Here is a 23,000-nt window from a genome sequence, read left to right on the forward strand (position 1 = left end):
TAACCTTTACCGACAGTGATAAGTGTATTCTCTACATCACGACTAGTCCGAGAATACCGGACATCCTCTAAAAGAATGGCGAGACATTCAAACATCATACTTGTATGGGTATGAGAATGCTGATGAGATCGCGAAAATAGGTTCACAAATTTCCGATTCGGAGATAGACCATTTCTGTGGTACTCCGTTAAGGCTATTCAAAAAAAGCATACACAACATGTACTACGAACTCTCTTAGGCGACAAGAAGATATAAATCAACTTGAATTCAAACGAAGAAGATATGGCAAACGCTTGATAGGAAACTGACGGACTATCTCCTGAAACAAAGCCGATCCCAACTCTGCAAAATGACAGCTGTCATCACAAGGCACTGTTAATTCGATAACCATACTATGAGACTTGTAATACTGTACAATGACTAGGAATTAATTAACCGTCTTCTATGTCCAGCATTAGGGGACATCCGACAAACTATCTATTTGCGATGTTACCGACTTCCTTTGAAAAGGATTGAGCAGTGCTGTATCTGGCTACTCTCGATCATGGCTAAAATAGGATTTTTTCAAACTTAAATTAAGAAAACCTGATGTGATGGAAAAATTCTGAGATCAGGGTTTGTTGGCCAGTGTAATTGATCATACAGATATATACTTTAGATAGCAGATATGTTCCAGTATTGCAAAAACAACTTTTTTAGGTTTTCTAATCTACTGAAATCAAAATATACATATACATACATACCAATCATAGTAGAAAAAGAGAAGATAGTGTCCATCTCTCTTTATTTTTTGAAATTCTACATCTGATTCATTCAATTTTAATAAAAAGAGAAACTTCAAAAATCCTTATTTAAATGAAAAATTTTTGATTGGCACTACCTTCTTATTTTTATCATGATACCAATTATGAATGCTTTTTATGAAAAATTTTAACATGAAATTTTAAAATGTTTCTATCCATTTTTTAGTATAGTTTAATTTAACAATAATTTTATTATTTTTTTGTTTTGATATGTATTTTGATTTTCATAAATAAAAAATTAAAGATCTCGTTTAAATTCTTATAAAAATAGTTATTATTTTTTTTAAACAATATACAAAAATGCTGTACAAAATAATTTGTACAAAAATATCAATTAATAAAAAATTTAAAAGAAATGCGTAAAGCTATGATATATTAAATGCTTAAAGACGAAAAAAATATTACGTAAAATTAAATTTAAACAAAAACAAATTAAATTAATAAAATTTATGACCGGTGGGGGACGTTAATAAATAAAATTAAGCAAAACTCATAGGTTTGACATTGAAACGTTTAGATAAGCTTTCGCAAGTTTGTAATTGATTGGGTAAATATTGAATACCACCAGCAGCATCGACAGCTTTCATATTTAATGATTCCTTATCGCCAGCAACAAGTACAGGTTTTTCGGGATTAGTCTGTGTATAATTAATAACAATAAAACAAGAATAATTGGAAAATAAAAAAATTGATGATTGCCAAAAAAAAACTCGTATACTTACGGGTTTACAACCACGCAAACGGGCATTGAAATCAGTCATTCTATCTTCGAAATCGGGAGCAAAGCAATTGGGATCGACAGCAATGAAAACTTGACCCAAATCAGCAGCAGAATTAGCACCAGCATGAGTCCATTTACGTACTTTGGTGGAGTAGTTGGCACCAGACATAACGCCCGATAAGATATCTACTAAAGCACCCAAACCTAAGGCAAAGAATTTTTTTTATTAAATTAATTTATTAAAGTAATAACATTTATAAGAATATAAAACTTACCGTAACCTTTGTAGCCAGAATTAATTTCAGCACCACCCAAAGGCATAAGGCAGCCAGTTTGGAAGGCCAAATCGGGATCGGTAGTCTCAGCACCATTAGGATCTTGAGCCCAGCCATGGGGCAAAGCTTCACCTTTGCGACGTTGGATTTCAATTTTACCAACAGCAACAGCAGTTGTGGCCATATCAAGCAAAAATTTGTCATCCTTTACGGGAACACCCAAAGACAAGGGATTTGTACCCAAAGCAGCCTCTTTAGAACGGGTAGGAGCCATCAAGGGAGAGGTATTGGTCATGGACATGCCAACTAAACCTTCTTTCATGGCTCTCATGGGATACCAGCCAGCCATGCCATAATGATTGGAGCCCTTGGCACAAACCCAACCGACACCCACTTGTTTAGCCTTCTTAATGGCCAAATCCATACAGAAATTGCCCACAACAGCACCAAGACCATTGTTGCCATCCACCCAGGCGGTAGAGGGGGTTTCCTTAAGAATAGTGGGGACAGCAGCACCATTTGTAGAGTTAATACTCAAATCATTGAGGTACATTTCCAAACGGTTCATGCCATGACTGAAATGACCACGATAATCGGCTGCCACCAATAAATCGGCCTGTTGTTCAGCATGTTCTTGTGGTACATTGACGGCCTTAAAACAATCGATCATAAAACGTCTGGATTCCTCTACCTTCACTAATTTTGGCTTCTCCCCAACTGACGACGACATTTTTCTTTGTTGTAAATTTAAAATATCTATAAAATAGCAAAAAATAGAACGGAATTAGAACACTTCCTTCGAATGTTTGAACAAGCAGCCGTTGAACTGCGAAACTATTCTGAACAATTGTTCGCCAACAACTAATCAAGAACTGAAATATCAATCTTCTACCAAACTAAATATTGTTAGAACATTTCCAGACAATTGTGCTTGTAGCTTTAAGGGGCATAAAAAAGAGGCATGTCACTCATTTCTTCTGATTTAATAAATACACTCAAAGAGAAAAAAACTACCCTAGGACAAAGAGAACATTTTTTTGCTACTTAAAAGATCAACATTAAAATATCAGTTAGATATGGAAAATAAATAAAAACAAAAGGCAACAAAATTAAAAAACAAAACAAAACAATAAAAAAAGCTTTACGATTTTAAAATTCTTATCAGAAATTAACAAAAACAATACAAAACACATGTGCCAATAATAATAATAAAAAATGTTTGTTGTTTAGATTGCCAGCTAGATCGGTCTTACATATACATACATATTTATATTATAATATTTTTTGTTGTTGGAAAAATATAGTACCAGTTTCTTTAGACATTTACGTATAAAAATAAACACTCATAAAAAGAAAACAAATATTAATATTTTGATTATTTTGCTGGTAGCATTCAGTTTTAGTCGTGTCGTAAATAAGCCGGTATATCAGGAGGGAGAATTTATGCATATAGATAAATTTGTCCACACAAGCCCCACCGCCCATTAACATACCCCACACACCCCACACAGTCACTAACTCGTTGTCTCTATCAGCTGATATTGACCTTCATGTGTTGTTTCTTAAATTAATTGTTTATATTGGATAAGAATTGAGAAAAAATAAACTTTAGAAATTTGTTCTTGACATTGGATGTAATAAATTGTTTCAGTTCATTTACCCTTTTTCTTATTTTACAGCAAATTATTGTTTAGAATTTGGAGACAAATTGGACATTTTTAAGAGACTAATTGGTTATTTGATTAAAAAGACCGATATCTTTAAGGAAAAAATAAAAGTTTTGATACTAAATAGCAATCAGAATAAAATCTAAAGCACGATTTTACTCTCGTTATTTTTGGAAATTGCGATAGCGAAAACAATATCATAATTTCATAGAAAAGCGATATCATAAGGAGAGTTATAATTAAGTAAGTAAATACTATCGTTTTTGGTTCGAGAACGACTATCACTTATGATAGTTTTTATTAACTAAGTCTTATCGTTATAATAAGTATCGTATTGAATATTTAGTTAAGATGTTTATTGGGTAGTATTAATTATACTATTAAATTCATTGACGACAATTTATTGCTGCAGCTATAATGCTTAAACAATTAATTCATTGTTAAATTGTTAATAGTTTTTATTAGAAAAAAAACATGCTTACAATTACATATTTACTTATAAATATAATAGTTTTTAAAAACTGCAGTAAAATTCTACAAATATCAAATAAATTGCGTTTTTTCTCAATCAAAGTTTCAAAGAATTCAATCTAATCAAATACCTTGACAGTTTTCTAAAAATGCAATACAATATATTAAATAAACTTTTTGAAGTTAATAGGGAAATCCACATTGCATTACTGATAGCAACGCAGCTACTAAATCCCTAGAGAATGTGTACACCACAAAGAAGATGGGAAAATTAACCCACCTGCTTAGAAACCAGAAAAATCTGGCCTAGAATAGATATGACACGGACAAATTTTCGGTTTTCGGTTTTCGCGGTCATAACAGGACACTGACCACTGGGGTTTACATGCGCAGAGGCTACAACTTCCTTTATACAATGATTTATATACCAACTGTAATGATGAATAGGAAAATGAAAGTGCAGAGCATTGGTGTTTTGGCGATCATGATCCGATAGAAACATATTACAAAGTTGCCATCTGAGCGGTAAATGTAGGTCCATCTATAGTCTAACCTTGTGGATTAAATAGACTGATTGCTTATTAGTTGTAAAACCCACAACTTAAGAAGTGCTAAATACTTTCAAAATTTGCAAGGTTTGTTTTAGGAATACGTGACATTGTTGCCATGAAGAGTAATATATGTTCCCAGCCTTTAACTGCCTAATGTAGATACAATTTTAATGTTGCATTCAAATGTTTAGGAAAGCAACTAATCATACATAGGAAAGCAATATCAAACAGAGATATTCAAATTTGTACCGATAGCCAAGCTGCTATCAAATCCCTGATTGGTGTATATACTACATCTAAACTAGTCCAGGAATGCCGGGCATCCTTAAACAGGATGGCGAGACATTCAATAATCGTGCTCAAATGGGTACGGGGACACGGGGATTTGACTGGCAACTATATCGCTGATGAATTAGCGAAACTAGGAGCCTCAATGTCCGACAGAGACATAGACATCTTTTGCGGAATACCGCTAAAAGCTTGCAAGACCATAATAGATGGAAAGTTCTATGAAATTTCTCAGACAAGATGGCGTAATGAACCAACTTGTATCAATACCAGGAAGATATGGCCAAATTTGGACAGTAAACGCACGTCATATCTTCTGCAACTAAACCGCCCTCATATCAGCAACCTTGTTGCTGTCATTACGGGGCATATCTTATTGGGAAACCATGCAAGAAGACTTGGAATTCCCCACAACGACTTCTGTAGAAGTTGTCAAGACGAAGAGGAGGAAGAATCTATCGAACATCTTCTCTGTCAATGCCCTGCGCTAGCGGACACTCGATCCGTATATCTAGGAAAACGACTATTTGATGATTTGTCAGAACTATCCAGTCTAGGACTGGATAACATAAATGCCTTCATCAGGCACAGTAACTGGTTTTAGGACCACCAAGCCATAATTAAGGCACTCACTAGTCCACAAGGACAGACCTCTCAATCTTCTCCTCCACTTCAATTTCTCTTCTATGACTTAATCCTAAACTATCTTCTACTATCCTCTACTCTCTTTCTTTTATATTTTATTATCTTTACAGGTATCACAAAGGGACCAACAGGACCCAAGTGTGCGTCTTTGCAGCCTGAATACCTAACCTAACCTAACTAATCATACATATTTAAGGCAAAACTCAGGGACTAGAGTATAATTAAGTGATACGCTGAATCTGACGCCTATCTAGCCGTATTCGAGACGTTATAAACAGAGTGAATTTACTTTAATTTATAAAATTTGTTATGTCATCTCAGAGTCCTTCGCACTGACTTCAAAATAAAAGTTTAACTTGTCCCTTCTTTGAGATTTATTAAATCGAAAAAATTAATATTTTCCCTTATAAAGTCTCCAAAATGCGAAAAACGAGGCGTCTAGAATTTTAGGCAAAGTTATTTGGAAAATCAGATATAATGGGTAAATTCTGAATCGATACACTTTGGTCACAGAGTTTATAACATTTTAGCCATTGTAATTTTTGAATATCATTGTTTAATCCGATCCTACTAACTGTCTCCGGTATGTTAGTAGCTAGTGTTCCCACCAGAGGTTAGTAGGTTTCGATTCCCACCAGAGACACTGGTGACAACAGACCCGATTAGGCCCTAGATGTTCTTCTTTAGATTTGATGTAGTATAAATCCTCATTTCCAAGTTACTAACTAAGTGGGCAGACGTAAATATGTATATATTTCTTAAATTATTTCAAAATTAATATTTTTAAAATATTTCACTCTATTGCTATTATCACAAATAATGCATTTTACAACAATTTTTCAAAAAAAAAAAAAAAATAAATAATACTCTTTTTTTAATCGTTTCTAATTTACATTATTCTTCTTATAGAAATGAGAATGTATTATGTACTTATTTAGTAGACGTTTCATATTCAACTGACAGTCTTCTTACTTATTTCCATAGATTTTGCAAGTGTTTTGTAAATATTAGGATTTAAATAGCTGTGTTCCTGCACTCTTAGTAAATTTTTACACATATAGCTTTTTTTACCTTTCTCTACAAAGGAAAATTTGTTTTAACACACACGTTTTAAGAGTAGATACACCATTTCTTTTTATATTTCAAAAAATGCTCATTTGTAGTTTAGAAATTGTATAGTTTCATTTCAGTATTTCTCATTATATTACCAGTAATTTAAAGAAATTGTTTGCTCTCGTATTTTGAAATTTTGCTTTAGATTTCAATATCATTTTTTTTATTTAAAAAAACATTTTTTTTAAATATAGCTGAAAATGGTGTAGTGATATAAATATGGAAAGATAATAATAAACTGTGTTAAAATCGTATTGAATTACAATATTGACAATAAATGCTAAATAATATACTCGTGTTAATTTTATTATTTACCTATTTGTCTCCTCAAACAGAGAGTGTAAAAAAAGTTATAAATTTATCTATGTTTGTTTAGCAAATGTTAAAATTTTAAAATAACACAGGCCAACAAAAATTTAAAAAAAGTCCAAACCCTAACAACAAAGTATACATTTCTAAAGGTTTTTGAGATATTGTGTTCGGAAGTTTAAAAATTCTCCGTTTTTGGCCATATTTGAAACGTTATAACAACTTGTTTGGTAAAATCTGTTACGTCATTGGAATGTCCTATCTGCCTGGTGAGTGAATCTCTTTTAAAAAGGAATTATCTTCTGTGGATTCCGAAAATGTAAATATAGATGTAATATGCTAAGTATAAACGACAAATGAGAGAGAAAGTGTTCCAATGTTTCACTATTGGTTTCACTATATTTACCAAGTTAAAATTTGAAAAGTTGTGATAATATTCCTACATGTCCATTTAGGATACGTACCATCATCTTAACTTTAAACTTGCTTCAATGAGAGTTCTCTTCTCTTTTGAGGCACCACATTTTTTTGTGGTCCTACCTACCGTTCTGTTGGGAACGTAGTTTCTTAACATTTTTTGCAATCTGCGAGAAATCTAATACCTATAGTCTAGTCTATAGTCTAGTCTATAGTCTAGTCTATAGTCTAGTCTATAGTCTAGTCTATAGTCTAGTCTATAGTCTAGTCTATAGTCTAGTCTATAGTCTAGTCTATAGTCTAGTCTATAGTCTATTCTATAGTCTAGTCTATAGTCTAGTCTATAGTCTAGTCTATAGTCTAGTCTATAGTCTAGTCTATAGTCTAGTCTATAGTCTAGTCTATAGTCTAGTCTATAGTCTAGTCTATAGTCTAGTCTATAGTCTAGTCTATAGTCTAGTCTATAGTCTAGTCTATAGTCTAGTCTATAGTCTAGTCTATAGTCTAGTCTATAGTCTAGTCTATAGTCTAGTCTATAGTCTAGTCTATAGTCTAGTCTATAGTCTAGTCTATAGTCTAGTCTAGTCTAGTCTATAGTCTAGTCTATAGTCTAGTCTATAGTCTAGTCTATAGTCTAGTCTATGGTTAGGTTGATAGGAGGATGTATACTACATCAAATCCTAAGAAATACACCTAGGCCACTATCGGGCCTGTTGTGCGCTCCAATTCAAAGAAAAAAAAATTGTTCACTGAATGTATTATTTTTCCATGTTCAGAAACTCAGTTTTCTGGACGTAATTCCTAAGAATCTTCCAATCGGTGTTGGTTAAGAATGTTATTTCCGGAATAACATCACTTCCAAGATACTTGGATCTAACTTCGACGAATGCCTGACAATTGCAAAGAAAGTGCTCCAGAGTTTCACTGTCCTCTCCACATGCTCTACATTCGTCTGAATCCGCACGTCCAATTTTGTATAGATGTGCTCGTAATCCTGTGTGTCCACTCAGAATACGTACCGTCATGCTAACCTCAGACTTGCTCATTTTGAGAAGATTTCTCGTCTTGCTCTCATCAGGGTCACCCCATAGAATCTTTGTGGTTCTACCCACCGTTTCATTATTCCAAGAGGCCTTATGGGATTCTCTCATCCATATTTTTAATTCAGCTTTTGTTGCGTCGAATGGTTTCGCGTTTGTCAGGTTAACTGCCTCCAGCTCCCTACCCTTTAAAGCTATTACATTCGCCCTTTCGTTGCCGACTACTCCCGAGTGGGCTGGTACCCATATGATGTGAACCTTACCTCTGGGAGAGTATTCAGTTAAAGCTTTCTTACAATCCAATACGGTCTTAGATTTAATTCTATCACCTGATATCGCACAAATTGCCTTCTGGCTGTCGGTAAATATATTAAGCCCTGTGGGCGCCATATTTATTCTAATCCAATTTACACATTCCGTTATTGCTCGTACTTCTGCCTGGAAGCTAGTCTATAGTCTAGTCTATAGTCTAGTCTAGTCTATAGTCTAGTCTAGTCTATAGTCTAGTCTATAGTCTAGTCTATATTCTAGTCTATAGTCTAGTCTATAGTCTAGTCTATACTCTATTCTATAATCTAGTCTATACTCTATTCTATAGTCTAGTCTATAGTCTAGTCTATAGTCTAGTCTATAGTCTAGTCTATAGTCTAGTCTATAGTCTAGTCTATAGTCTAGTCTTTAGTCTAGTCTTTAGTCAAGATTATAGTCTAGTCTTTAGTCTAGATTATAGTCTAGTCTTTAGTCTAGACTATAGTCTAGTCTTTAGTCTAGCCTATAGTCTAGTCTATAGTTTAGTCTATAGTCTAGTCTATAGTCTAGTCTATAGTTTAGTCTATAGTCTAGTCTATAGTCTAGTTTATAGTTTAGTCTATAGTCAAGTCTATAGTATAGTCTATAGTCTAGTCTATAGTCAAGTCTATAGTATAGTCTATAGTCTAGTCTATAGTCTAGTCTAGTCTAGTCTATAGTCTAGTCTATAGTCTAGTCTATAGTCTATTCAATAGTCTAGTCTATAGTCTAGTCAATAGTATAGTCTATAGTTTAGTCTATAGTCTAGTCTATAGTCTAGTCAATAGTCTAGTCTATAGTCTAGTCTATAGTCTAGTCTATAGTCTAGTCTATAGTCTAGTCTATAGTCTAGTCTATAGTCTAGTCTATAGTCTAGTCTATAGTCTAGTCTATAGTCTAGTCTATAGTCTAGTCTATAGTCTAGTCTATAGTCTAGTCTATAGTCTAGTGTATAGTCAAGTCTATAGTCTAGTCTAGTCTATAGTCTATAGTCTATAGTCTAGTCTAGTCTATAGTCTAGTCTAAAGTCTAGTCTATAGTCTAGTCTATAGTCTAGTCTTTACAATACTCATATTTTAGTAATTAACTAATATTCTACTTTTAATCATATTGTAAAGTTTTGAATTGAAAGAGCATAAGACTAATTGTACTACAAGTCTTCGCTGTCGCATAGCTGTGGTTTCCAGTTTGGGGAGTAAATACAATTGTATCAACCTGTCATGCATGCTAAGTAGATATCATTGACAAATGTGTTGAGACTATTTCCTATATCTTCAATAGATTTCAAATTACTCGAAATACTTGGAAGAATATCAAAAAATGTTTAAAATTTTCTTTCTATTTTCTTAAATGATCTTGTCTACTGGGAATAATTAATTATATTTTATTTGGGGTTTTAAAATCTTCCCTTATTTATCATCGTCTTAATATAATTTAAACATAAGCGTAAATTATTTTATATTTTACTGATAAGATTTGGAGTGTATTTTTGTTTACTAATTTCAAAAATAAAAACACTCTCTTTAAACATCAACAATATCAAGTTAACAACAAATTTAAAGAGGAATTTAATCGTTAAATGTTTAACTCGTGTATGGAAATTGATAGAATATTTATAAGTTTATAATAAAATGCATATTTTATGTAAACATTATAAAAGAAACTAGAACAAAATAAAGATCAGTAGATAAGGACAACGAAATAAATTAGGAAACTTATTTAGATTAGTAGTCAAGTTTTTTCTAAAATTATTGATACCATATCAAGCATTTTTCTTGAAACATTTCGATTGAGTAGTACTGGACAGAACAATTTCTATCATACATTAGTTTGTTTTATTTAATATGTATATAAGATCGTTATTTAATATGTTTATAAGATCGTTGACGAAAATTTTGTATTCAATTCACACTATTACCAAATACAGAATTCCATAGCCTAATGAATTCTATTTTGTTCTATAATTTGGAGTTTTGAAATTGCGTTCAATTTGTATTTAATAAGAAGTTTGATTAATTTCTTTTCAATTTAATACATAATATAATGGTATATCGCCAAATATGAAAAACAATAGTGTTTTTTTATTATTTAAATTAATTCGAAACTATTTTTAAGTAAATAAATTAAACTTAATTGAAAATTCATCAAAACGTTTATTTATTACCTCCTCTTATATTTAATTTGTTTGACTTTTTTTATTAAAATGTGTCAAAATATTTATTTAAATTAATTGAACTACATATTAATGAAAGTGTGCGTATCGTGTACATTTTGTCACGAGGTTCTTAAGGTTTTGCTAAGTTAAAAATATATTTTTAGTTTTCATTTAAAATGTGTGTATAATCCCCTGATATTCCATATTACTTCAGCCAGTTTGCTGCTGGTTTGACAACACAGATTTCTGCCTGAAGAACACTAATACCACTGCCATCAACAAGAAACTTCCACCACTCTTGCAGCCATCAGTATAATTGTTTGTTACATTAGTAGGTAAGTGGGATTCAGGAATTCAGGTCTATTGAAGTAGGGGTTTCCTAAAGCACTCAACTATGAGAATACCACAAACTACAGGTATTCTGTCTGATCGCAAAGTTTAGGGCTGCTTAAATCGGCAATAAGTTCTCTTCTTGACTTCGTTTTTAGTGCCTAGAATCTGACTCTATTCTTAACGTTTTCAATCTTGCACCTTGAAAAGAACTAGCTCCGTATTAATTAGATTTACACTGAGACCACAGGAAAGCCACCATTTAATAAGTAAATTAAGTGCAGATTCCATTCAAAGGTATATTGTGTTGAGAAATTTATCTGATATGAATACAGTAACATCGCCAGCGTTCCACTACCGACTAATTCAATTAGTATGTATTACAGCCACATGAACTTATAGCGCTTATGAACCTGTTACTCTATAATTTCTCAAGGAGTTGTTATGATAGCACTGGGTTCGGCAATATTAAACAATCATGCAGGACTCCTATCACCTGTGCATAGACTATTGAGGTTCTTCTCCTTCGCCAACACAATTTTGGAGATTGATGCTGATCAACTCTCATCAAGATTATTGTATATTTTTAGCTTTGAGGAAGGCAGTACATAGAATTTGTCGGGGACTTTAAGACACTGATCATAGTAAAGCGGAACAATAGAACAAATATCCGTAAGAATCCGTTACACGGATGGCTGGGAGACAAAACTGGCATGGGGTTCTGCATTTAAAACCCTGAAACAGACATATACTATCGTCTACCTAATATCATTACTAGTTTCTACACAGAACTTCGTGCAATGACGACATCTTCTGTGAGTTTCGCAGTTTTAATCACAGTTAATTCATAGACGAGGTGAAAATATATGCGGACGAAACACTCGGAACTACCAAGGAGTGGCAGTTTACAATGAAACCTACACTTGGCCGTACACAAGACAGAGTTAGTGCTGGAGTGGGGGAGAAAGATAGAATATCTAACGATCAAAGTAGGATATACCGAGATCAACCATTATTCTTAGATACCGAGTATCTAGGAATAATGGAGACTCAATTTCACAAAACACCGGAAAGCTACTGGCATAACAAACGCACAATATAGATGAGCCGCGTCAAAGTCGTCGCCTATTAATCTCAAGAGTATCTAACGCAGTCCTGCTATACGGGGTACCAATTTGGGAACAGGCTCTTAGTAGAGCATCTATAAAAGCAATGTCTTCCATACACAGAAGGAGTGTTGCCTTAGAGTCTTCATAGAAGCAGTGCGCGTAGTATCGGGCATTTACCCCTTCATCGTTATCGCACATGAGTTAGCAGCAAAACAAAAGGAAATCAGAACAAATCCATAAACTCCGAGAAGACACATACATCATGTTGAAAGAAAGAAAACATTGGCGGAATGACTGAGAAGATGGGAGAATATTTGGACTTTTCGGATGATTCAAATCTCTCTAACATGGAGAGATGAACTATCACTTAATTGAATTCCTTACGGGACACGGTGGTTATAGAAGTTACTTATTGGGCTTCGGTCATGATGATTCATCAATGGTGTCTTTAGTGTATGAATACGATGAAACCGCTGAACATGTTACATTAAAATGTATAAGATTCTCGAAACATCTCATGAGACTACAATCCTATCATCTGATTAACCCAGATAACATTATCCAGATTATGCTTAAATCTAAGGAAAATAAATGCATACATATGCTTTATAAATCGAGCTCTGCGTGATGAAGAAAAACAGTTAAATCTACATAGTAGTAGTGAATAGAGGACAGATAACAAATAAGCTGAAATCCGTCCGAAGTAATAAATAAATGGGGTGTTCCGCGGGCGGGTGTTATTGTGTGAGTGTGGTTTAGTACGTAGGCGCAATATGTGATTCGGAAATAACGGAAGGTGTAAACTGGATTAGAAGAAATATGGCGCCAATAGAGGTTAACATATTTAACGATAGCCAGAAAGCAATTAAGGTGATAAGGTTTAATCTTAGGTAGGTCAAGCTTTGCATTACGAGAAGAGGACGAGTAAACACCTCAGAATGAGCAAGTCTAAGGTTAGTAAATTGGGAAAATGGGGATTGAAACTAAGTTTCCGAACATCTGATGATAACACCTTCAAATGCACTGTATAAACTTTTTCCTACCAACATTTCCAAAGTATAGCACAATTGGCCTGATAGTGATCTAGGTGTATTTTCAAGGATTTGATGTATTATAAATCCTCTTATCAACCTAACCTAAAATGGACGCAGGACGTACAATATTTTCATGTTTTACAATAACTGCTTATAAGATTTGTAAATATTTTAAGTTCAAAGAACTTGTTTCTATGCCTTACAAGTGTCCGTATGATTCATAATAATAAATCTACTATTTCTACATGTAAATATAAAACAACCTTTACATTTGACATTGAAATTACGATAAGATTTAAAAATCGCTGTTTACTATTATTATGAACTTCTTGTTTTTTTCTTTAATTAAAAACATAACATAATCAATATAATAATGACGAACAAAATAAAATAGAACAAACACTCTAAAAATATATGTATATAACGGTCACGCAAGGCAAAATATTTAAAATTCAAACACACGCCACTACAATACACAGGTATTTTCACATATACACACGCAGTTGTATAAGTTAAAAACATAATAATTTTATTTATATAAAAATAAATATTATATGATTGTTGTTTTCTTTAACAATTATGTTTGTACTTACCACATTTATTTGGGAGATCACTTGTTGACAATTGTTGAGGAAAATTACTATGAACTGCTATTGAGAGGCCATAAAAACGTTTTTGATTCCGTAAACTTTTTGTTAATAAGGAACGTTGTACATTTAGGGCGACCGTTGGATTTGATGACTTCAAAGTGTTGAGTAATTTAAGGGATGCCATTTTTTGTTTGACGTAATATTAAATTCACCTCTATTTATGTTATTTTTTTTTTGCAAACTTCCGTTTTCATAAAACAGCTGATTTACTACTTTCTCTTCTCACTTTCTTTGACAACACTAAACACTCACTTATTCGCTCAGTTGCTGGCAGAGTACTATTTACTTTTTTCGCACACTTTCAGTGTTTTGATTTAGTTTTCTTGTTGTTGCTAATATTTTGTTCTAATTTTAAACGGAAAAATAATTTTATTTTAAGCACAAGACACAAAGAAATCGATTGTAAATCAAAAAAATAAATGTTGTGTTTAAGAAATTTAATAAAATTAACAAACAATTCTTTAAAACAAAATAATACAAACTGTTGGAAGCTGTTAAAGAACCAGGAATTTTTTGCTGTTAACCTTAAATGTAAGTAATTCTTTATTAGCTCTAATAGTTAGTTACTAAAGCTTGCGTAAGATTTATTTCTAATTCCGACACGCTGCCAGTGAACCACTGAACGAATGACTGAATGTGTGCTGTAATATTTTATAACTAATTTATAAATTAGAAAATACCTAATAACAAACTATTACAACTTGTCTCAAGCACTCCGCTCTGCTCCACTCCAAAAAACGTTGTGCTGTGAACGCAGCAACTAATTGAACTGTCTTGAACTGTAGCTATAGCCAGCAGCTCTAGTCAGAAAGTGCGATGGTAGAATCGAAATACTACTCGACAAGTATTCCCTGTGTACGTACTAGACATTTTAGTGAAGTAACGTAATAATAATAACAATAACAACAAAACAAGTCAAATTCGCATATTTTTCCTCATAGATATTTCTAAATGATTATGTTTTTTTCATTTTTTGCTTTTGACTATTTTCGTGTGTTGTTTATTTTTGTTTTTAATTCTTTTTTATCTCTTATTTCTTGTTGCTTTGAGACCTGCGCTGTCTCATAGTTTTTTGCTAATCGTATGGAATAGTGTTGTTAATATTTTGCCGGTACGAATGACTACTTTAGTCGCCATCAGCAGGTAGTATTAGCAAGTTGGAATGTTTGTTTATAAAAAAGATTTATGGCCATTACAAAGTAGTCATTTTGAAAACCTTTTTTTTAACAAAAGATAAAGATAATTTAATTTATAGGACAGGTCTCTTTGACTTCTTAAGGGCTTGGGCATTGTTTTACAAAAAAAAAAAATGGAATAACAATACCGCTGGGTTTTAGAAACAATGGAGAAATTAAAAAATACTTCATTTTATCCTTCGCCTTAATTATACACCATATAAAAAGTTAGAATGCTATATTCGGCTATGCCGAATCTTAAATACCCTTCACCTATGAGTTAGTATTTAGACTAACTGTTTTAAATATACTAAACAATTAATTTGTGTTAAATTTTGTTACATCGAGACAACGGAGTTGAACAGGATTCAGAATTTGTCGTTCTTTTTGTCGTTCAAACATTTGCTTATACTTTCTACAATATAGAAGTGTAGAGTCTGGAAAAAACAAAGCATTCTGTGTCGATGAACTTTTTCCCTAAATAGACAATTTACCCACAATTACGTCACTGACCATACACAATGTGTTTTATTTTTTGTTTACTTTTTAAATTGATATATTAAACGATGAGTTGTGGAGAATAAATAATAAAATAAAATGTGTATGTACGTATACGTCCAGCAAAAACTTGATAATAACTTGTACTTACAGAACAACTTACATTTCAATGAATACTACATACCGCCTGCATTACATTTAAGTACTCTAATAATGACTTATATATAATCATATACATACGTACTTTATTTTGAGTCATAGAGTAGACTTTTAAGTTTTACCATTCTATTTTATTTTTGTTTTTACACACAGAGAAATAAACTATTATTCAAAGCACAATTTTGTTCATTGTCTAATACCATGGTAGTAGTGTTGTGAGTATGAACAAGAATTCCAGATTCGTATTCTGTATAAGCAATTATTTTCTGTATAAAACTATGCACTTTTTAACTCCCTATTTGTAAGCACACACTTCTTGATGTAATTATTTGTAAGCAACACTGGTAAGTTCTTGTCTAATTAACAAGTAGTGAAAAACGTCTTTTTAACCCATTACTTTTCAATGAAAGTTTTTGCTGGGAACTTACCCTTTTCTGGCGACACATACGAGACTTTTGAAGGTTTATATGAAACCCCTTATTATCTTTTTTTCAGCTTACAAACGCAACATGTCCTCAACCAATTATAAACTAACTGAGGTGGAAGGAGATTTGTTCAGTGCTCCCAAAGACTACAGCTTGGCTCATTGCGTGGCAGCCGATTTGGGTATGGGTGCCGGTATTGCTGTGGTATTTAAAAAAGTTTATGGTCAATTAGATGTCTTACGCGCACAAAATGTACAAACCGGCGGAGTAGCAGTGCTAAAGGATAATGAACGTTATATTTATTATTTAGTAACCAAGGATCAAAGTTGGGATAAACCAACCTATGACAGTTTGAGAGCATCTTTAAGTGCTATGCGTGAACATATGGTAAACAATTTTAATTAAAATTTTCTTTAAAATATTCTCATATTTAATGGCAATTTCAGCGTTCTAATAATGTGCACAAATTGGCTATACCCAGGATTGGTTGCGGTATTGATGGCCTTGAATGGGACAAAGTTAGCAGCGAATTGAATGGAGTATTTAACAAAGAAGATTTGGAAATAGTAGTTTATAATTTTGTGCCAAAGTAAATGAAAACAAGCGCAATTATATTATAGAACACAAATTGAATTTGTAATAGATTTTACTGTAGATTATTATTTGAAATATTTATAATTTCTTAAGATGAATAACAAAAACAATACAAAATGAATATTGTAATTTTAAAATACTTATTTTTTTCGTATAAAACACCTTTTTTAACCTGATTTGGGAGGCACGTAGTTGTAAATCACAATTGTAACAACATCATTACAAAAGATTTCCTCAATTAAATCTTTAACCTTGGGCCAGGCAAGACCATCCAAACCACAGCCTATTCTAGGCATGGCTAATTTTGTAACATTGTGTTTTAACTGTAAAGGGTAAAGTAGCAAACAGTTTAACACCAATTATAAAATATTTCACAACTTACCATGTGTTCCCTCATAGCACTTAAGGAACTGTGCAACGACTGATAAGTGGGTTTGCCCCAACTACTTTGTTTGGTTACCAAATTGTATATGAAACGGGAATTGTCGGTTAAAATGGCTACGCCTCCGGGTTTAACATTTTGCTGTTGCAGCACTTGAACACGACCAAATTTATTTCTGGAAATCGAATTTTAAAATTATTAAAGGAATTTTCAAGTTTATCCTTTTTTAGCTTACCGAAATTTTACAGCTATTCCTTTGCCCATTTTTAAGTCTGCGGCTACACAGTGAGCCATGGAAAAACTTTCATCAGCTGAGAATAAATCTCCACTTATTTCTTTTAGAGTACAGTTCATTTTAAATTGGAAACGATGGTAAATTTTTATAAAATTTAAATTGCAATTAATTTTTGCATTGTTTGGTGCCAAAAAATTTGCAGTGTTGATAATTCAGCGATTTTGAAACTCTTGCTTGCAGCGGTAGAAAAAAAGGGTTATCAGTATTTCTAGCGATTTTTTACTATTTTTTTGCTTTAAAAAACTTGGCTGCACTGTCTGATTCTTACAACCAGAGTACGAAAATAAACTAAACGAAACGTTTGCAATTGTTTTGTTTTGATCTTTGCAGTGAGTAAAACAGAAACAAAATCGATTTTCTCATTAGAAAAGAAAACAATGGGAGCAAAACTGAAAAGTTTTGAGCGAAACATTTTCGCAAACGTTTCCTGATGGTTTTGCTCATTACAAAAACATTTTTGACTAAAATTAAAAGAAGTTTAAGTTTTTGTAGATGACTATGTGGAATACAGTAGTAATAAAAGCAAAATAAAAACCGTACAAATTAAATGAAATCCATACACACACTTTATGATTCTTTCATAAAATACGTTTCTGTATTTGTTTTGTTCTGAAATGTACGATTGTAAAGGCAAACAAAAGCAAGTAGATGAGCGAAAAGCCAATTGTTTTGTTTTCGCTCTTTCTCACTTGAAAAGTATTTGTTTTAGTTTTGCTTATGTACAAAACGATTTAAAAATTTTGAAAAGTTTTGTACATTATGGAAACGTTTGCGAAATGTTTCGTTTGTTTTCATATTCTGCTTACAACACAGGGTTATATTTTGGTATGAAGATTCTATTTACATCCTAAAGGGCCCTTCAGACGATCACACTTTACGCCATGAGACTGTCAAATGTGTGATGGTTTCATTACATATTGCGTTTAGACGATCCCATCCGTTCTCTTCTACACAAAATTTTGACAGATCGTATTACTTGTGTGCTAGTGTGAAGGGGGCTTAAGGTTGTCAAACACATATATTTTAAACGGGATTGTATGATGACTTGGTATGAAGACTTTTTTTGGCGCAAAAAGTCTAGGCCCTAGACTCTAGTAGGGTTCTATAAATCGACTTTCGAATAATCGAACAATCGACTTTTTGTCGAAAAAAGTCGAAAAGTCGGAAAGTCGAAAAAAGTCGAAAAGTCGAAAAAAGTCGATAAGTCGAAAAAAGTCAAAAAAAGTCGAAAAAAGTCGGAAAAAGTCGGAAAAAGTCGAAAAGTCGAAAAAAGTCGGAAAAAGTCGAGAAGTCGAAAAAAGTCGGAAAAAGTCGAAAGTTCAAAAAGTCGACCATTTATAAAATACTAAAAGTCGAAAAGTCTAAAAGTCGACTTTTAAATAAATGAAAAAGGTCGAAAAGTCGAAAAATCGACTTTTCATAAAATGGAAAAAGTCGAAAGGTCGAAAAGTCGACTTTTGACTAAATGCAAAAAGTCGAAAAGTCGACTTTTCGTTTCAACTATAGAACCCTAGACTCTAGGGTTCTATAGTTGAAACAAAAAGTCGACTTTTTACGCTTTATGAAATGTCGATTTTTAAACTTTTTGCGATTTATGAATAGTCGATTTTTCGAATTTTATTTACAAAGTCAACTTTTTTCATAGTTAATAGTTATCGATTTTTTGGAACAAAATAGTCGGCTTCGACTTTTTTCGACAATAAATCAATTCTACGATTATTCGAAAGTCGATTTATAGAACCCTAAAAATGTCATCATACCGGCCAGAGCACAGGCAGGCATTTTGGCTGAAAACCTGGCCAAAATTATTAGAAGTGTTTTTTGAGTTAATGGCTGGATTTCTTTGATAGTGTTAGTGTTAATTAAGCCCAAGAATGAACTCAACTGAGTTTGGTTAAAATCGGTCCGTTATTTCACCTAGCCCATCCACAACATCCCCTCGAAACTTATGCAACAATCATATTGAAATTTAGCAAGGATCAATGTACTTCCAAATCATGGTGTAAAGTTTGGTGAAAATCGGATTACATTTGACCCTAGTCTCCATATGAAGTCTCCTTTAAAAATACACTTTAATGCACATAAAAAAATATTGATTTCTTGATGAAATTCGGCATGAACGTGCGTTATGTATTTCTTAATCATATTACCAAATTTTGTTATGGTCGGTCCATAAATAAGGTCCCAAATAAGGCCCCTTAAGAAAAACATTTTTAAAAATTATAATTGAATACCGCGATGAAATTTGACATGAACGACTGTTGTATGAAAATTTATCACTTTACCGAATTTTATTATGATCGGTCCACAATTGCCCTTAGGTACCGCATTAGGTCCCTTATGAAAATAAGTTTAACATTTATAATTGACTTAAAATATTAGTACCGCAATAAAAATTTAACGTGAAAGAGTTTAATATGAATGTTACCAAGTTTTATTATGATCGGTTTATAATGGTCCCTAGATCCACATAAGGTCCCCTATTTTTTTTTTGCAAAAAGTGTATTAAAATTTATGCGCGAATTCTAGGTATTTTTGTACGTTTTTAATTAAAAAAGGTAAATTAAAAAAATACGGCAAATATAACTGCGCATATTTGCGCAAACTTTTTTCTTGTTCCTGAAAAATATACATACATATGTACATAGATTTCATATTTTATTGCGGTATAGAACAATTTCTGATCACTTGCTGCTTTCAGTTGTAAAAATTTTATTTATTTGTTTGGTAGAAAAGGGATATTTTTTTAATTGTCATAAAAACGCCAAAAATAAATGCGCAAACTATTTTTATTGTTTCTTAAAATAGAGATTTTATATTTTTTTTGCAATATATACATTTTTTAATATTTGCTACTTTCCGTTGTAATAATTTTATTTATTTTTTGGTAGAAAAGGTGTAAAATTTTTAAATTTTTCAAAAAAGCGAAATTTTTATAAAAATGTCAAAAATAACTGCGCAAACACGTTTTCTTGTTTCTGAAAATAGAGATTTCATATTTTATTGCGGCATATAAAAATAATTGACTGACAACTTGCTACTTTCAGTTATAAATATCTCTTAAAACCGAAAAAATTAACAAGTGAATTTAAAAAGTGAAATCGTCAAAAATAGAGTTCATATTTTGCTGTGATATGTAACTACTAAAAACTTCTTCGCTTTTAAAATCCTTACCTCTTTTGAAGTGGCTTTCATTTATGACAAATTTATTAGAATTATTGCATGTATTTAAAATGCAACTTGATTTTTTTGCTGGGATTAACTATCATATGTATATCGCTCGTTCCGGAAAGTCTTAAAAGTTTCAAAACTAAATTTTGAGCATTTGTGAAAATCCGACAAGATGTTGTTTTTGTTTGATGACAGATTGGCTTTTATCAACAAGGCTTTGATGAGCAATTTCTCGACCATTAACCTTTGTAAATATATTTTCTAACTTTTTTACCTCTGTCATGAATTGACTTATGTTTTTTTAAATACCCCTTCGAAATCTGGTCAACCTATGTGTAGGAATTTTGCTGACAACTAAATTTATAAAGATTAAGCTTTTTAATCATATATCCTGATATGTATTCCAATGCATCCCCTTTTAATTTTTCCTCGTCGAGGTCATCAAATACTTTAAAATTTTGCGACAGAAAATGGATTTGCTCATTCGAACTAATTTATCTTGCTTTTCCAGTGTTATTCCATCAAAAAGGAAACTTTTGATTTTGCGTGAGAGAGAAAGAGAAAGAATAACATTCATCTCTCTCGCGGTACGGAGTTTCCCGTACTCGGAAACTTGTTTTGTTATTCTTCTCATTCGTACAACAACAAATCAATGCAATTAATACGTAGTTTCTGAAACAAAAGTTTCTATGTGTGGACATTAAGGAAACTTCAAAAGAGAATTAAGAAAAAATTTCTCAACAAAAGTTTGCTAGTGTGGACCAGGTCTTATTCTTCTCATTCGTACAACAACAAATCAATGCAATTAATACGTAGTTTCTGAAACAAAAGTTTCTATGTGTAGACATTAAGGAAACTTCAAAAGAGAATTAAGAAAAAATTTCTCAACAAAAGTTTCCTAGTGTCGACCAGTAAAGTGTCGACTAGTAAATATCACCTTCCTATGGCACTCGCAGTGGTGTTAGAAAATAGCCGTATATTGTTTTGATTTTAAAATATTTTTGTACATAGAATATTCAGGCTTTCCAGCTCCTTTTACGAGAAGGTGGCCATTGTTTAATTTGTACGTGATAGACATATCGCTTTTAGAGGTGTATTTCCACAAATCCCTTATGGTTTCTGAGTCCCCTGATTTCTTAACAGTTTAAGCAAGTGAGGAGCATCCACAAAAGTATAAACTTTTTCCTCCATCATAACAGGATGGGAAAACCAAGGATTATAGCGTTAAATCCGTTTTCCTTTAGTTACCGAAGCTAATGGAAATAGTATTTGGTTCAAAGGCAGCAGATATGAAGTTTTGGATGATTGATGTATTTAATATTCCTTCATCCTAGTCGACTTTTCGACAACAGCGCTGTAAAGTCGGCACCTGAGGTATTAGAAAACCTTTTTTGTAGAGGTAGTTATATGCCCTCGGCCCCGATGCGTTCAAACAAATCGATTCGGAAATGTCATCCCAATTCCACTCTACTCTATTTGATGACATTGGCTTTCGTACTTGGCCTTCTATAAATATTGTGCGAATGGAATATTTAGTTCATATTTAAATTCCTTGTTCACCTTCTCCAACATGTGGATTACATCTACATATTTCTTAATTTCTTATTCAAAAACTGATAAACTAACTTTTTTAACAAAAACTGTATTTAAATTTACAAAAACTATATTTTTTATATTTTATACTAAAATGATTATGTTTTTAAATAATTGTTTAACTAATGCTAGACAAAATAACTTCTTCAGGTCTTTTTCAGTACTTCCATGGAGTAAATTTTACTTGTTTTTCTCTTTGGAAGTTCTTTTTTTGCTGGGTGGCTTTCTTTTCGGATCTTTAATACTTACTCTGTTTGTGAAGCTTCCTCTTTCCATATTAGTTGCGGTGGAGCTGTAGATTTTGCCAATTCATCCATGGTGAAATAGCGAAATTCCGATCCGTATATACCTGGATTTTTTCATAAACGCTTGGCAATTCCGTTGGCACTACTGCCTCCATTCCATTTTTGAAGACAATTGGTTCAGACCGGCTTGACAATTGCTGTGACTGTTTTATAGTCTCAACAACAGGTACTGCGTTTGGCATCAGAAGCAACCGACGCCCTGCAGTTATTATATCGGAAGGCAAAAATGGCCAATGTATATCTTTGCATTTTGTGTCAAATCCATTTGGCACAAATCTATCCACTTTTGCCTCTTACCGGGTTCCTTTAGTAAATTAAAAAAGTTAAGCCACCTACCTCCACTTTCTTCCTGCACAGTTTGCAATACTGCATTTTTATTAATGCATGGGGTATTACACATACACGAAATCTAGTAGATTTCATTTTAAATTTTTTAAAAACATTACCTTCTATTTTACATAAACTTTTTATTCATGTTTTTCAATTAAAATAGTTCTTCTTGTGTAGCGTCATTCCTAGTAAATTCGTGGGAAAGTG

The 23,000-nt window shown here is 32.5% G+C and overlaps 3 protein-coding genes across 4 annotated transcripts; 1 reads left to right on the forward strand and 2 right to left on the reverse strand.

The window, feature by feature from the left end:
- Positions 1-1,052: 1,052 nt before the first annotated feature.
- Positions 1,053-14,680, reverse strand: LOC119608754 (uncharacterized oxidoreductase YjmC-like). The gene is made up of 5 exons (XM_037963308.1): positions 14,547-14,680; positions 13,810-14,211; positions 1,800-2,555; positions 1,526-1,728; positions 1,053-1,441 (listed from the first exon to the last, which is right to left on the reverse strand). Exons 2-5 carry the CDS (start codon positions 13,988-13,990, stop codon positions 1,283-1,285), a joined length of 1,299 nt encoding a protein of 432 aa, XP_037819236.1. The 5' UTR covers positions 13,991-14,211; positions 14,547-14,680; the 3' UTR covers positions 1,053-1,282.
- LOC119608755 (ADP-ribose glycohydrolase OARD1) lies at positions 13,670-16,854 on the forward strand. Of its 2 annotated transcripts, none has more exons than XM_037963310.1 (3): positions 13,670-13,695; positions 16,194-16,510; positions 16,570-16,854. In XM_037963310.1, the coding sequence occupies exons 2-3, from the start codon at positions 16,208-16,210 to the stop codon at positions 16,714-16,716; spliced, it is 450 nt and encodes a 149-aa protein (XP_037819238.1). In that variant the 5' UTR covers positions 13,670-13,695; positions 16,194-16,207; the 3' UTR covers positions 16,717-16,854. The 2 variants fall into 2 exon arrangements, with proteins under 2 accessions (XP_037819238.1, XP_037819237.1); XM_037963309.1 differs by lacking the exon at positions 13,670-13,695 and adding an exon at positions 14,125-14,397.
- LOC119608756 (ADP-ribose glycohydrolase OARD1) lies at positions 16,734-17,552 on the reverse strand. The gene is made up of 3 exons (XM_037963312.1): positions 17,335-17,552; positions 17,100-17,274; positions 16,734-17,040 (listed from the first exon to the last, which is right to left on the reverse strand). Exons 1-3 carry the CDS (start codon positions 17,451-17,453, stop codon positions 16,885-16,887), a joined length of 450 nt encoding a protein of 149 aa, XP_037819240.1. The 5' UTR covers positions 17,454-17,552; the 3' UTR covers positions 16,734-16,884.
- Positions 17,553-23,000: the final 5,448 nt, after the last annotated feature.

The sequence above is a fragment of the Lucilia sericata genome, unplaced genomic scaffold (genome assembly GCF_015586225.1).
Source record: "Lucilia sericata isolate MDLA Ls3-8-SP2 unplaced genomic scaffold, ASM1558622v1 Contig000880F_arrow, whole genome shotgun sequence".
NCBI lineage: Eukaryota > Metazoa > Arthropoda > Insecta > Diptera > Calliphoridae > Lucilia > Lucilia sericata.

Bases quoted from the DNA above. Each gene is read 5' to 3' on its own strand.
- LOC119608755 (XM_037963309.1), top strand. From the start codon at position 14,286: ATGTTGTGTTTAAGAAATTTAATAAAATTAACAAACAATTCTTTAAAA. The intron at 14,398-16,193 runs GTAAGTAATTCT...TCTTTTTTTCAG, and splicing joins TTTTGCTGTTAACCTTAAAT to CTTACAAACGCAACATGTCC. The intron at 16,511-16,569 runs GTAAACAATTTT...TGGCAATTTCAG, and splicing joins GTGCTATGCGTGAACATATG to CGTTCTAATAATGTGCACAA.
- LOC119608754 (XM_037963308.1), bottom strand. From the start codon at position 13,990: ATGGCATCCCTTAAATTACTCAACACTTTGAAGTCATCAAATCCAACG. The intron at 2,556-13,809 runs GTAAGTACAAAC...GCTATTTTATAG, and splicing joins TGATCTCCCAAATAAATGTG to ATATTTTAAATTTACAACAA. The intron at 1,729-1,799 runs GTAAGTTTTATA...TCTTTGCCTTAG, and splicing joins TTCTGGCTACAAAGGTTACG to GTTTGGGTGCTTTAGTAGAT.
- LOC119608756 (XM_037963312.1), bottom strand. From the start codon at position 17,453: ATGAACTGTACTCTAAAAGAAATAAGTGGAGATTTATTCTCAGCTGAT. The intron at 17,275-17,334 runs GTAAGCTAAAAA...TTCGATTTCCAG, and splicing joins GGAATAGCTGTAAAATTTCG to AAATAAATTTGGTCGTGTTC. The intron at 17,041-17,099 runs GTAAGTTGTGAA...TACCCTTTACAG, and splicing joins GTGCTATGAGGGAACACATG to TTAAAACACAATGTTACAAA.